General features: G+C 43.8%; 1 protein-coding gene across 5 annotated transcripts in view; it reads left to right on the top strand.

Moving 5' to 3' along the window:
• LOC106569192 (histone-lysine N-methyltransferase 2C) overlaps window positions 1-13,279 on the top strand; it is a 137,507-nt gene that overhangs the window by 36,634 nt on the left and 87,594 nt on the right. For all 5 annotated transcript variants that reach the window (XM_014140291.3, XM_014140290.3, XM_014140292.3 and 2 more), the window contains exons 4-6: window positions 7,312-7,471; window positions 10,808-11,050; window positions 13,018-13,246. In XM_014140291.3, the coding sequence (XP_013995766.3) occupies window positions 7,312-7,471; window positions 10,808-11,050; window positions 13,018-13,246 (632 nt within the window). The remainder of the gene's footprint in view (window positions 1-7,311; window positions 7,472-10,807; window positions 11,051-13,017; window positions 13,247-13,279) is intronic.

Consider the following 13,279-nt stretch of genomic DNA (forward strand, 5'->3'; position numbering starts at 1 on the left):
TTCATTCTCCCTCAGGCTATGTCAGACATACATATTTGGCTACAAGAGGAGCCATTGCTCCTTCGCGCATGAGTATTTTTTACTTTTTCCTCTGGGTTTAGTAAGTTAACATTTTGAATAAATGTAGTCATTTCTGTGAATAATGAATCTCTTGGTGAGGAGTATTTATCACATTAAAATGAGAAAGTGCATCTCTGTTTCTACCTCCCCTGTCGTGCAGTGACCACGTACACACTTCTCTTTGGGAAGCCATGTCTTTTTATGTCTGCCGGTTTCTATTGCCAATCGGTGGTCACTCAGCCTGTACTTGGTAAGGACCTGTCTCTGCTTCGTATCTCTGACAGAGTAGAGATAATCAGCCAATACATATTCTCTGTTGAGGGCCAGATGGCAATTTAGTCGGCTTTGAGATTTCGTTTAGTTTTTCCAATGTTGTCAATATGAGTCCTTTTGATTGGTTGTGATTGTGTTTATTTGAATTGGTCTGATATGGTCAGACCAAGGTATGAGTAATTTTTTTGTATGTTCAATCATGGTGTTCAAGGTGAATTTATATTTGTGCTTCTGAATTCTGGGTTTTGGTCTGAAAAATCCTCATTACATGTTTTTCAAATTTACTGCCAGGGCCCAATTATGGCAACATTGCGCTTGAATATTAAGGTTCTGTTGAAAACCTTATTTGGTTGGTGATAGAAGAACCAAATCATCAGCATATAGCAGATATTTTATCTCTGTGTAAAATAGTGTGAGTCCTGGGGCTGCAGAATGTTCCAACATGTCTGCTAATTCATTGATATAAATGTTGAAAAGGTTTAGACTCAAACTGCAGCCTTATCTCACACCTCGACGTTGCAAAAATAATTGTTCTTTGGTTTTTCATTTTTATTGCACACCCGTTTTCTGTGTACATTCATTTTATTAAGTCATACACCTTACCACCAAGCCCACTGTGGAGAATGTTTGAAGAATAGATCTTTGTGCCAAATAGAATCGAATGCTTTTTTAAAGTCAATAAAGCAAGCAAAGATTTTGCCCTCTTTTTTTGGTGGATGTGTTTATTTATTAGTGTGTCTAAGGTGTGTGTATATATATGTTCAGTAGTGTGATGGTTATGGAGAAAGCCTATTTGACATTTACTTCTAAAACAAATTCTTGAAGGAAGGTTTGAAGTTTTGAATTGAAAACGCTGCAGAAAACCTTTCCCAAGTTGCTGTTTATGCAAATTCCCCTGTAATTTTTAGGGTCTGATTTGTGGAGATGGGGGAGATTAGCCCCTTGTTCCAGACATCAGGAAAGCAGCCAGAAGTTACACTGAACAGAAATGTAAACACAACATGTAAAGTGTTGGTATCATGTTCTGTGAGCTGAAATAAAATATCCTAGAAATGTTCCATATGCACAAAAAGCTTATTTCTCTCAAATGTTGTGCACAAATTTGTTTACATCCCTGTTAGTGAGCATTTCTCCTTCACCAAGATAATCCATCTCCTGACAGGTGTGACATATCAAGAAGATGATTAAACAGCATGATCATTAAACAGGTTCACCTTTATTTATTTAACCCTTATTTTACCATGTAAGTTGACTGAGAACACATTCTCATTTACAGCAACGACCTGGGGAATAGTTGCAGGGGAGAGGAGGGGGTATGAATGAGCCAATTGGAAGATAATAAAAGGCCACTCTAAAATGTGCAATTTTGTCACACAACACAATGCCACACGTCTTGTGTTTTGAGGGAGCGTGCAATTGACATGCTGACTGCAGGAATGTCCACCAGAGCTTTTGCCAGAGAAATTATTAATTTCTCTACCATAAGCCGCCTCCAACGTCGTTTTAGAGAACTTAGAATTTAGAGAATCCAGCAACTTCGCACAGCCATTAAAGAGGAGTGGGACAACAGGCCACAATCAACAGTCTGATCAACTCTATGCGAAGGAGATGTGTCACGCTGTTTGAGGCAAATGGTGGTCACACCAGATACTGACTGGTTTTCTGATCCATGCCCATACCTTTATGTCTTTGACCAACATATGCATATCTGTATTCCCAGTCATGTGAAATCCATAGATTAGGGCCTAATGAATTTATTTAAATTTACTGATTTCCTTATATGAACTGTAACTCGGTAAAATCTTTGAAATTGTTGCATGCTGCGTTTTAGATTTTCATTTAGTGTAGTACCATGTTGAACAATTTAAGCACAGCATTTTGCAACTCAGGTGTGCTGTTTTTCAGCATTTCATATCTAATTTTATTTAGACCACAAGCCATGTTTGGTTTTATAGATTTGAACTTTTAATTTCGTTGTTGTTGGGTTATTGGGTAATCTAATAGATTTTGGTTGTTTTTAATGATTGATTCAAGGATGTTCAATATATCTTGAATTTGTAATTGGTTATGCTGTAAGTCTTTTGTGGGATGTTTTTGTATAGATTATAAAAATAAGTCTTCCAAATTCCCCCATCTTGTATGGCTAATTCTTCTGACTTTGTCGTGCTTAAATTGTTCAACATGTCCCAGAACAGATTTTTATCCGTCAAGTGTCTTAATGGTATAATTCATTTCTTGCGTTTCAATGTACAGTCGTGGCCAAAAGTTTTGAGAATGACACAAAGTCTGCTGCCTCAGTGTGTATGATGGCAATTTTCAAATACTCCAGAATGTTATTAAGAGTGATCAGATGAATTGCAATTAGTTGCAAAGTCCCTCTTTGCAATGCAAATGAACTGAATCCCCCCAAAACATTTCCACTGCATTTCAGCCCTCCACAAAAGGACCAGCTGACATCATGTCAGTGATTCTCTCGTGAACACAGGTGTGAGTGTTGACGAGGACAAGGCTGAAGTTTGAATAACAAGAGTGGAAGCTTCAAAAGGAGGGTGGTGCTTGGAATCATTGTTCTTCCTCTGTCAACCATGGTTACCTGCAAGGAAACACGTGCCGTCATCATTCGCTTTGCACAAAAAGGGCTTCACAGGCAAGGATTTTGCTGCCAGTAAGATTGCACCTAAATCAACCATTTATCGGATCATCAAGAACTTCAAGGAGAGCGGTTCAATTGTTGTGAAGAAGGCTTCAGGGAGCCCAAGAAAGTCCAGCAAGCGCCAGGACCGTCTCCTAAAGTTGATTCAGCTGCGGGATCAGGGCACCACCAGTACAGAGCTTGTTCAGGAATGGCAGCAGGCAGGTGTGGGTGCATCTGCACGCACAGTGAGGCGAAGACTTTTGGAGGATGGCTTGGTGTCAAGAAGGGCAGCAAAGAAGCCACTTTTCTCCAGGAAAAACATCAGGGACAGACTGATATTCTGCTAAAGGTACAGGGATTGGACTGCTGAGGACTGGGGTAAAATAATTTTCTCTGATGAATCCCCTTTCCAATTATTTGGGGCATCTGGGGGAAAAAAAGCTTGTCCGGAGAAGACAAGGTGAGTGCTACCATCAGTCCTGTGTCATGCCAACAGTAAAGCATCCTGAGAGCATTCATGTGTGGGGTTGCTTCTCAGCCAAGGGAGTGGGCTCACTCACAATTTTGCCTAAGAACACAGCCATGAATAAAGAATGGTACCAACACATCCTCCGAGAGCAACTTCTCCCAACCATCCAGGAACAGTCTGGTGACGAACAATGCCTTTTCCAGCATGATGGAGCACCTTGCCATAAGGCAAAAGTGATAACTAAGTGGCTCTGGGAACAAAACATCGATATTTTGGGTCCATGGCCAGGAAACTCCCCAGACCTTAATCCCATTGAGAACTTGTGGTCAATCCTCAAGAGGCGGGTGGACAAACAAAAACCCACAAATTCTGACAAACTCCAAGCATTGATTATGCAAGAATGGGCTGCCATCAGTCAGGATGTGTCCCAGAAGTTAATTGACAGCATGACAGGGCGGATTGCAGAGGTCTTGAAAAAGAAGGGATCAACACTGCAAATATTGACTCTTTGCATCAAGTTCATGTAATTGTCAATAAAAGCCTTTGACACTTATGAAGTGCTTGTAATTATACTTCAGTATTCCATAGTAACATCTGACAAAAATATCTAAAGACACTGAGGCAGCAGACTTCGTGGAAATTAATATTTGTGTCATTCTCAAAACTTTTGGCCACGACTATGTTAATACTGTTTCAGGGTTTCAAAGTATTCATTGCGTAGCTCTGGGTTGTTTTGCTGCTTATGTTTTTCATTTGACATTTGTCTTAGATGTTTTCTAATTGTTTTACATTCGTTATAAAAAAAAAACATTTTGATTTTAATATTCAATGGATGTTTCTAGGAGCCGAATTGACATCTTATTTATTGTTGAGTTATTGAAGACCTGTATGGAGTTAATTTGAGTTTGTTTCATTTAATTTCTCTGCACTGTTTGAAGCCTATCTGTACAACATTTTATTGGGCTGTTTTTTTGAGTGAGTATTGCTGGTAAAAAAAATTCAGGAACATTTTGATCTGACAATGGTGTCTGTGCTCTGACAATGACACTAATGGAGGAGGGGTCCATGTCAGTGATGTCATGCCTCTCTCTCTCTCTCGCTCTCTGTCTCTCTCTCTGCCTCCCTCCTGCTCTCTCTCGCTGCCTCTCCCTCGCTCTCTCTATAGTTGGAGGGATTTAGTTCATTTTGCCAATGGCTTTTTGTTCTCATCTGTGTGTGCGCGTTCATGCTGGGGGTGAGAGTTGTTATTTTACCTTGCTTTAACAATGGGTATGGATTTTTTTTGTTCGAAGTTCCCAATTCTGAATAACAAGTTACACAATCACTCTATTCTGTTATTGCATTTAATGACTGGCCTCTAAAGTTCCAATATGGCTGTTCTTGCAAGCTGACTCTGCAGTAGCATACTTGCTGCTTTCTCACCAGGTAGTTGGATCAAAATGGAACTTCACTCACAATGTGTCTTCAAAATAGTAAAATAATACTGAGGTCAAGAACATACAATCTATGAATAAAAAGGTCTACACCGAGGTCATGACATAACATTAGTACCAATCCTTCCTGTGTCTGTCTGACTCTCCTTTCTTGTAACGTTACCGTTTCTTTCAAGCCTATCGCCATAGCAATTGGTTATTCATACATTGCTGACCATCAAACCTGAACACGGAACTCTACACTACCGGTCCAAAGTTTTAGAACACCTACTCATTCAAGGGTTTTTCTTTATTTGTACTATTTTTTTTACATTGTAGAATAATAGTGAAGACATCAAAGCGATGAAATAACACATATGGAATCATGTAGTAACCAAAAAATTGTTTAACAAATCCAAATATATTTTATATCTGAGATTCTTCGAATAGCCACCCTTTGCCTTGATGACAGCTTTGACACTCTTGGCATTCTCTCATCCAGCTTCACCTGGAATGGTTTTCCAACAGGAGTTCCCACATATGCTGAGCACTTGTTGGCTGCTTTTCCTTCACTCTGTGGCCCGACTCATCCCAAACCATCTCAATTTGTTTGAGGTCAGGTGATTGTGGAGGCCAGGTCATCTGATGCAGCACTCCATCACTCTCCTTGGTAAAATATCCCTTACACAGTCTGGAGGTGTGTTGGGTCATTGTCCTGTTGAAAAATAAATTATAGTTCCACTAAGCCCAAACCAGATGGGAGGGCGTATCGCTGCAGAATGCTGTGGTAGCCATGCTGGTTAAGTGTGCCTTGAATTCTAAATAAATCACAGATAGTGTCACCAGCAAAGCACCATCACACCACCACCTCCATGCTTTACGGTGGGAACCACACATGTGGAGATCATCCGTTCACCCACACAATCGTCTCACAAAGACACAGCGGTTGCTCCAGACCAACGGACAAATTTCCTCCTGTCTGTCAATTGCTTGTGTTTCTTGGCCCAAGCAAGTCTCTTCTTCTTATTGGTGTCCTTTAGTAGTGGTTTCTTTGCAGCAATTTGACCATGAGGACCTGATTCACACAGTCTCCTCTGAACAGTTGATGTTGAGATGTGTCTGTTACATGAACTCTGTGAAGCATTTATTTGGGTTGCAATTTATGAGGCTGGTAACTCTATTGAACTTATCCTCTGTGGCAGAGGTAACTCTGGGTCTTCCTTTCCTGTGGCGGTCCTCATGAGAGCCGGTTTCATCCTTGCGCTTGTTGGTTTTTGCGACTGCACTTGAAGAAACTTTCAAAGTTCTTGAAATTTTCCTCTGACTGACCTTCATGTCTTAAAGTAAGGATCAACTGTTGTTTCTCTTTGCTTATTTGAGCTGTTCTTGCATAATATGGACTTGGTCTTTTACCAAATAGGGCTATCTTCTGTATACCCCCCCTACGTTGTCACAACAACTGATTGGCTCAAACGCTTTAAGAAGGAAAGATATTCAACAAATTAACTTTTATCAAGGCCCACCTGTTAATTGAAACGCATTCCAGGTGTCTACCTCATGAAGCTGGTTGAGAGAATGCCAACAGTGTGCAAAGCTATCATCAAGCCAAAGGGTGGCTATTTTGAAGAATCTCAAAAATAAAATATATTTGATTTGTTTAACACTTTTTTGTTGTTGTTGTCAAATAGTAAAAATAATTAAAAACCCTTGAATGAGTAGATGATCTAAAACTTTTGACCGGTAGTGCATGTACCTTGGAGAAGACCTTTGACCCTTGGCATTGGGACTAAATTGCTTAATTTAACCCCAAATTGTAGTAACACGCTAGCTAAATGCTCATCAAAATAACAAACCACCAATAGATGGAATGTAACTACCAAAGCAGGCCAACCACAGATCACAAACCCATACCACTCCGAGGTTACTGGTCAGACATCCAATTATAGGCCAATGTTCAAAGTCTCTGTATAAAATGCTATTCCAGAGGCCAATAGCCACGACAGTGTTTTCAGGTTTATAATAACACTCTGCTCTGTTTGTCTGATGTGTGTCATTGGTGGTTCTGTCGACGGTGTTGTTGTCGTATATGACAGGCAGCCTGCCTCTGGGCTTCCCTTGGGTTTACAGCAATCGGTGCTCTAGCATATGGTCTCCAAATTCACACCATCCATCTCTTTCTCTAACAAAGGGTGTGTTTATGTTTCTGACCTGGAGTAAACTGCATGGAAGAAAAGTCAAGACCAGTCAACGGTTTCAGTCAGAGGGTTCATGGCCTTATTCTCAATCACTTTTGGTAGATGGGTGATTACTTCAGGGCATGGTTTGAAATGTCATGTCAACCATTGACACAAATATACATGACTGGTAGGATTATATGGAAACATACTGGTGAGATTCTATGCGTAGATATTCATGTTTCTCTGACCCTAAACCCTGTCCCTTGTGTCTCCATCCACCATCAGATACACCAGCCCAGCAGCCGGTGGAGAGTGTGGAGGTGGGGGCCACTGAAGGACCAGGGGAGGGGGAAGAGAAGCCCTCTTCTCCCCAGGTCCAGAGCCCTCAGACTGGTGAAGCAGCTGAGCTTTCTGGTCCTATCACCAACAGAGGAGTTAAAAGCAGGTAAGTCTGAGAGTTCCATCACAGCAAGTCATGGCTATGGGGGGGGGGGATCTGTGTTTATGTACTGTGTATGTTTATTAATGTGATACTTTTGGTCATGTAGTGTATGTGGACACCTGCTCGTCGAACATCTCATTCCAAAATCATGGGCAATTAGTGGATTCTGAAAGTATTCAGACCCCTTCACCTTTTACAGATTTTATTCTTAAATTTATAAAATATTTTTTTCCCCTCATCAATCTACACACAATAACCCTTAATGACAAAGCGAAAACAGGTTTTTAGACATTTTTGCAAATTCTATTACAAATGAAAAACAGAATTACCGTATTTACATAAGTATTCAGACCCTTTGCTATGAGACTCGGAATTGAGCTCAAGTGCATCCTGTTTCCATTAATCATCCTTGAGATGTTTCTACAACTTGATTGGAGTCCACCTGTGGTAAATTCAATTGATTGGACAGGATTTGGAAAGGCACACACCTGTCTATATATGGTCCCACAGTTGACAGTGCATGTCAGAGCAAAAACCAAGCCATGAGGTTGAAGGAATTGTCCGCAGAGCTCCGAGACGAGAGGATTGTGTCGAGGCACATATCTGGGGAAGAGTACCAAAACAATTCTGCAGCATTGAAGGTCCTCAAGAACACAGTGGCCTCCATCATTCTCAAACTGAAGAGGTTTGGAACCACCAAGACTTTTCCTAGAGCTTGCCGCCCGGCCAAACTGATTCATCAAGGGAGAATGGCCTTGGTCAGGGAGGTGACCAAGAACCCGATAATAGAGCACCAGAGTTCCTCTGTAGAGATGGGAGAACCTTCCAGAAGGACAACCATCTCTGCAGCACTCCACCAATCAGGCCTTTATGGTAGAGTGGCCAGACGGAAGCCACTCCTCAGTAAAAGGCACATGACAGCCCGCTTGGAGTTTGCCAAAATGCACCTAAAGGACTTTCAGACCATGAGAAACAAGATTCTGTGGTCTGATGAAACCAAGATTGAACTCTTTGGCCTGAATGCCAAGCGTCAAGTCTGGAGGAAACCTGGCACCACCCCTACGGTGAAGCATGGTGGTGGCAGCATCATGCTGTGGGAATATGTTTTAGTGGCAGGGACTAGGAGACTAGTAAGGATCGAGGGAGAGATGAACAATGCAAAGGACAAAGCGATCCTTGATGAAAACCTGCTCCAGAGCGCTGAACACTTGATATTTCAGTTTTTCTTTTTTGATACATTTTCAATTTAAAAAAAAAAAAAAGCAGTTTTTGCGTTGTCATTAGGAAATCAAATCTAATTTTATTGGTCACATATACATATTTAGCAGATATTATTGCTGGTGTAGTGAAATGCTTGTGTTCCTAGCTCCAACAGTGCAGTAGTATCTAACAATTCACAACCATACACACATCTAAAAGTAAAATAATTATGGGGTGTTGTGTGTAGATGATATTTAAAAAAAAATCCATTTTAGAATAAGGCTGTAACGTAACAAAATGTGGAAAAAGTCAAGGGGTCAGAATACTTACCGAATGCACTGTATATGGAGTTGGTCCCCCCCTTTGCTGTTATTACAGCCTCCACTCCTGGGAAGACTTTCCACTAGATGTTGGAACATTGCTGCGGGGACTTGCTTCCATCCTGCCACAAGAGCATTAGTGAGGTCGGGCAGTGATGTTGGGTGATTAGACCTGGCTCACAGTCAGTGTTCCAATTAATTCCAAAGGTTTGATGGAGTTGAGGTCAGGGTTCTGTTCAGGCCAGTCAAGTTCTTCCACACCGATCTCGACAAACCATTTCTGTACCTTGCTTTGTGCACAGGGGGTGTTGACATGGTGAAACAGGAAAGGGCCTTCTCCAAACTGTTGCGACAAAGTTGGAAGCACAGAATCGTCTAGAATGTCATTGTATGCTGTAGCGTTAAGATTTCCCCTCACTGTAACTAAGGGGCCTAACCATGAATAGCAGCCCCAGACCATTATTTCTCCTCCACCAAACTTTACAGTTGGCGCTATGCATTCGGGCAGGTAGCATTCTCTGGGCACCCACCAAACCCAGATTTGTCCGTCGAACTACCAGATGGGTGGTACAGCGTGATTCATCAATCCAGAGAACGCGTTTCACTGCTCCAGAGTCCAATGGCGGCGAGCTTAACATTGCACATCCTGATCTTAGGCTTGTGTGCGGCTGCTCGGCCATGGAAACCCATTTCATGAAGCTGACGACGATCAGTTCTTGTGCTGACCTTGCTTCCAGAGGCAGTTTGGATCACTGTAGTGAGTGTTGCAACCAAGGACAGACCATTTTTACGCACTCGGCAGTCTCATTCTGTGAGCTACTTTGGGGCTGAGCCGTTGTTGCTCCTAGACGTTTCCACTTCACTTATAGTGTACCAGGGCAGTTCTAGCAGGGCAGAAATTTAATCAACTGACTGGTTGGAAGGGTGGCATCCTATGACGGTGCCACGTTGAAAGTCACTGAGTTCTTCAGTAAGGCCATTCTACTGCCAATGTTTGTCTATGGAGATTGCATGGCGGTGTGCTGAATTTTATGCACCTGTCATCAACAGCTGTGGCTGAGATAGCTGAAGGGGTGTCCACATACTTTTGTGTATATATAGTGTATGTATCCATCTGTCTTCATCAGTACACATTCAGTATGTAGACACCACAGCTTGCATGCATATTGTCAGTTATGGACAAATACACACATGTACGGGTGCATCTCTGGTGTGTCAGAACATTGAGTTATCAGCCGGGAGTAGGAACATCCCCCCCCCCCGTCATAGGTGCCACTCTGTTAAAGGTTGTAATCAATCTTTCAGACTGACTGCATTGTCGATGCTGGTGATGGAGGATAGAGGGGCGGGCGGGCGGACCGACCAGTTAGGCAGGCAGCATCTCTCCAGGGATTTTATTAACAAACCCATCTCCTCCCTCAGAAACCAACCTGATAAATATTTACAACCTGCTCTGGTCTGATCTGCCTGGCCTGCTTTACTTTCCTTCACTCACAGCCTGTCGGCCGCTCTCTCTATAGCGGCTCGAGGTCCTCTGTTTTGGATGGATGTTGCTTAATCTATTGATTGAGTAGATGTGTATCAAAGGCCCGTACTATGTGTAACTTCCAATTCCCACAGATGTTTGTTGTAAGAAAGGAATACTGTTTGGAATTGCAACACAAATATAGATGTGTGTGCACTCTTGCTTGGCTCGCGCCTGACCGTGCCATACCAAACCGAGAGAAGTAATTCCCGGCCAGCCACTGACCATGATGCATGGCTGAATGTCCCACTGGGTATATATAATTAACTGACAGTCCCTCTCTCCCTCTCTCAGTGAGCAGCTCTGTGCCTTCTGTTACTGTGGCGGCCGCAGTCTGCTGGGTCAGGGGGATCTCCGAGTGTTCGACTCCTCGCCTGGACACGAGCGCAATGCGACAGGAGGAGGAGGAGGAGGCCAGGCCAACGACCACAGCAAGGCCAGCAAAGGATACGGCAGAGATGACAGCGGTGTTGACAGAACCACTCAGCCCAGCGACGCAGCCGGAGATGCCAGCTCAGGACAGAGGGGCACACAGAAGTAAGTAGGCCCGGCTGGCAGGATGACGCGCGGGTGTCTGAAAGGGTTTGGCTGGCAGAGCTAGCCTGGTCCGGTCTGGGCGAGCAGGGACGGTGAAATCTGTGATGTTCTCTGTAACCGGTTAATGAGCTGTATGGAATGAGAGCTGGGCTCTCTGCTGTTTTGATGTCACAGGCTGTTTATTTGGCCAGCCTTACCTGTCCATATAGACGCCTTACCGATACAGGCGCCTTGTCCGATACAGGCGCCTTGTCCGATACAGGCGCCTTGTCCGATACAGACGCCTTGTCCGATACAGGCGCCTTGTCCGATACAGGCGCCCTGTCCGATACAGGCGCCCTGTCCGATACAGACGCCTGGACAGGGAGTGAGCAACATGACACAGAAACATCAAAACAAAGGGACACAAAAACAGCAGCAAACAAAGTGGTGTGTGTAACATGTCATCATAGTGGATGGTTTCAGCTGTCAGCTGAACTCTGTAATCTCAGAGTTGATGTCTGAGTGTCTGCTAATGTATTGCATATGTGTGGAGTGTATGTGCTTTGTGTACTATTTCATCCTCTCCTCTGTCAGAGGAAGGTTCTGAGTGCGTATATGAATGCTTGAGAACCACACCTCACCTCTTGCCTCACATTGTGCTAATGTGATCTATTATCTGAGAGGGTTCCAGACATTAACTCTGAACGTTCCAGGGCTAAATTAGCACCCTTTCCCTCGCAAATTAAATCAACGGTCCACACGCAGGGCAGAGAGGCCTGTGCATTCACTCTCCTCACAGGCCTTAATGGATGACCATACTCTGATTTAGCAGGTCATGTTAGCACTCTGCTCTTGAAAGCTAAATTAGCGCCGCTCTGCTCCCCCTTGGCAAGCCTTTTCCGCCTGCTGGGGTCCCCAATGGTCCTACTATGCCATGTAGAGTAAGACTAACGTGTGTGTGTGTGTGTGTGTGTGTGTGTGTGTGTGTGTGTGTGTGTGTGTGTGTGTGTGTGTGTGTGTGTGTGTGTGTGCGTGTGTGTGTGTGCGTGTGTGTGTGTGTGTGCGTGCGCGCACTGTGGACTGTGCCAACAAAGGACCCTCCCTGGACGTGTTTCGGACAGCTGTCTAATTTGTTTGGGTTCTTTGGAGCCAATAGTGTGTCTCCCTGGGGTCCCTGTGACGTAATGTGCACAGAGAGCAGAGCGTACATATACACACACCCACCGCAACACCCCTGGCAGCGATCCAACGCCAGCCAGGCATTGTTGTTGGAGCAGTGTGATTGGTTGGGTCTCTAGGCTAGACTGTGCCACAGAGAGAGAGAGAGAGAGAGAGAGAGAGGGTGGGAAAAGGAAGAGGACGGAGGTTGAAGAGGAGGAGAAGGAAATTTCAACAAAAAGGATAGAGGATGGAATTGAATACTAGCCTATTTTGCACAATATGTAAGCTCCGGTCAGGAGGGCCATAACAATGACAAGGCATTATACAGTGAATATCATTATAACTTCTTCATCCTCATCCTAGCCCTCAGTCTCTCAGTTCTGTCTGTTTGTGTGTTTACTGTTTACTGAATCCAACTAGTTCTTTTAAATGCTAATTCCCTCTTGCCATATTTTCCGCATGCACGGCAACTCACTAGAGCAGGGACTCTGTGAACCGTTTCCTTTTCAGCAGATTTTATGAGACAGAACAGCCAGCCTCTTGTGTGTCACGACCCCCTTTCACCCCCTCCTCCTCCTCTACTGCTCTCTCCCTTCTCTGCTCTCTAACATTTTCTACTCATCCTATCTCTCCTCTCTTTTCTGCCTTATTTCTTCTCATTTATGCTTTGCATCACATCTTCTTTTCCACTTTTTTCCCCCACAGTTTTCTATCCCTCTCTTCTTTCCTGCCCAGCTTGCCTCACTTTGCTTTTTCAACTCTTTCTACCTCCGCCTCATCTCCAGTTATTTTAACTCATCTCTCCCTCTTCATCTCTCTTCCAGTGGAGCTGAGAGCCATGGGGAGTTACCAGACCCAGACAAGGGCAGCAGGTTGTGGGATGAGCTGGCTCACGTGGGCCTCCCAGGAGATGTGGACGTCCAGTCTCTCTTTGAGGAGTCGGGGCAGTGCTTGGCGCATCACTGTTGTGCGTTGTGGTCGCAGGGCGTGTGCGAAGGCGAGGGACAATCACTGCTCAACGTGGACATAGCCATCGACTCAGGGAGCACAGAGGTGAGCAGCCCACAGTCCTCTCATGATAAAACG

This window comes from Salmo salar, chromosome 14, assembly GCF_965601325.2.
Source record: "Salmo salar chromosome 14, fSalSal1, whole genome shotgun sequence".
In the NCBI taxonomy this organism is placed as follows: Eukaryota; Metazoa; Chordata; class Actinopteri; order Salmoniformes; family Salmonidae; genus Salmo; species Salmo salar.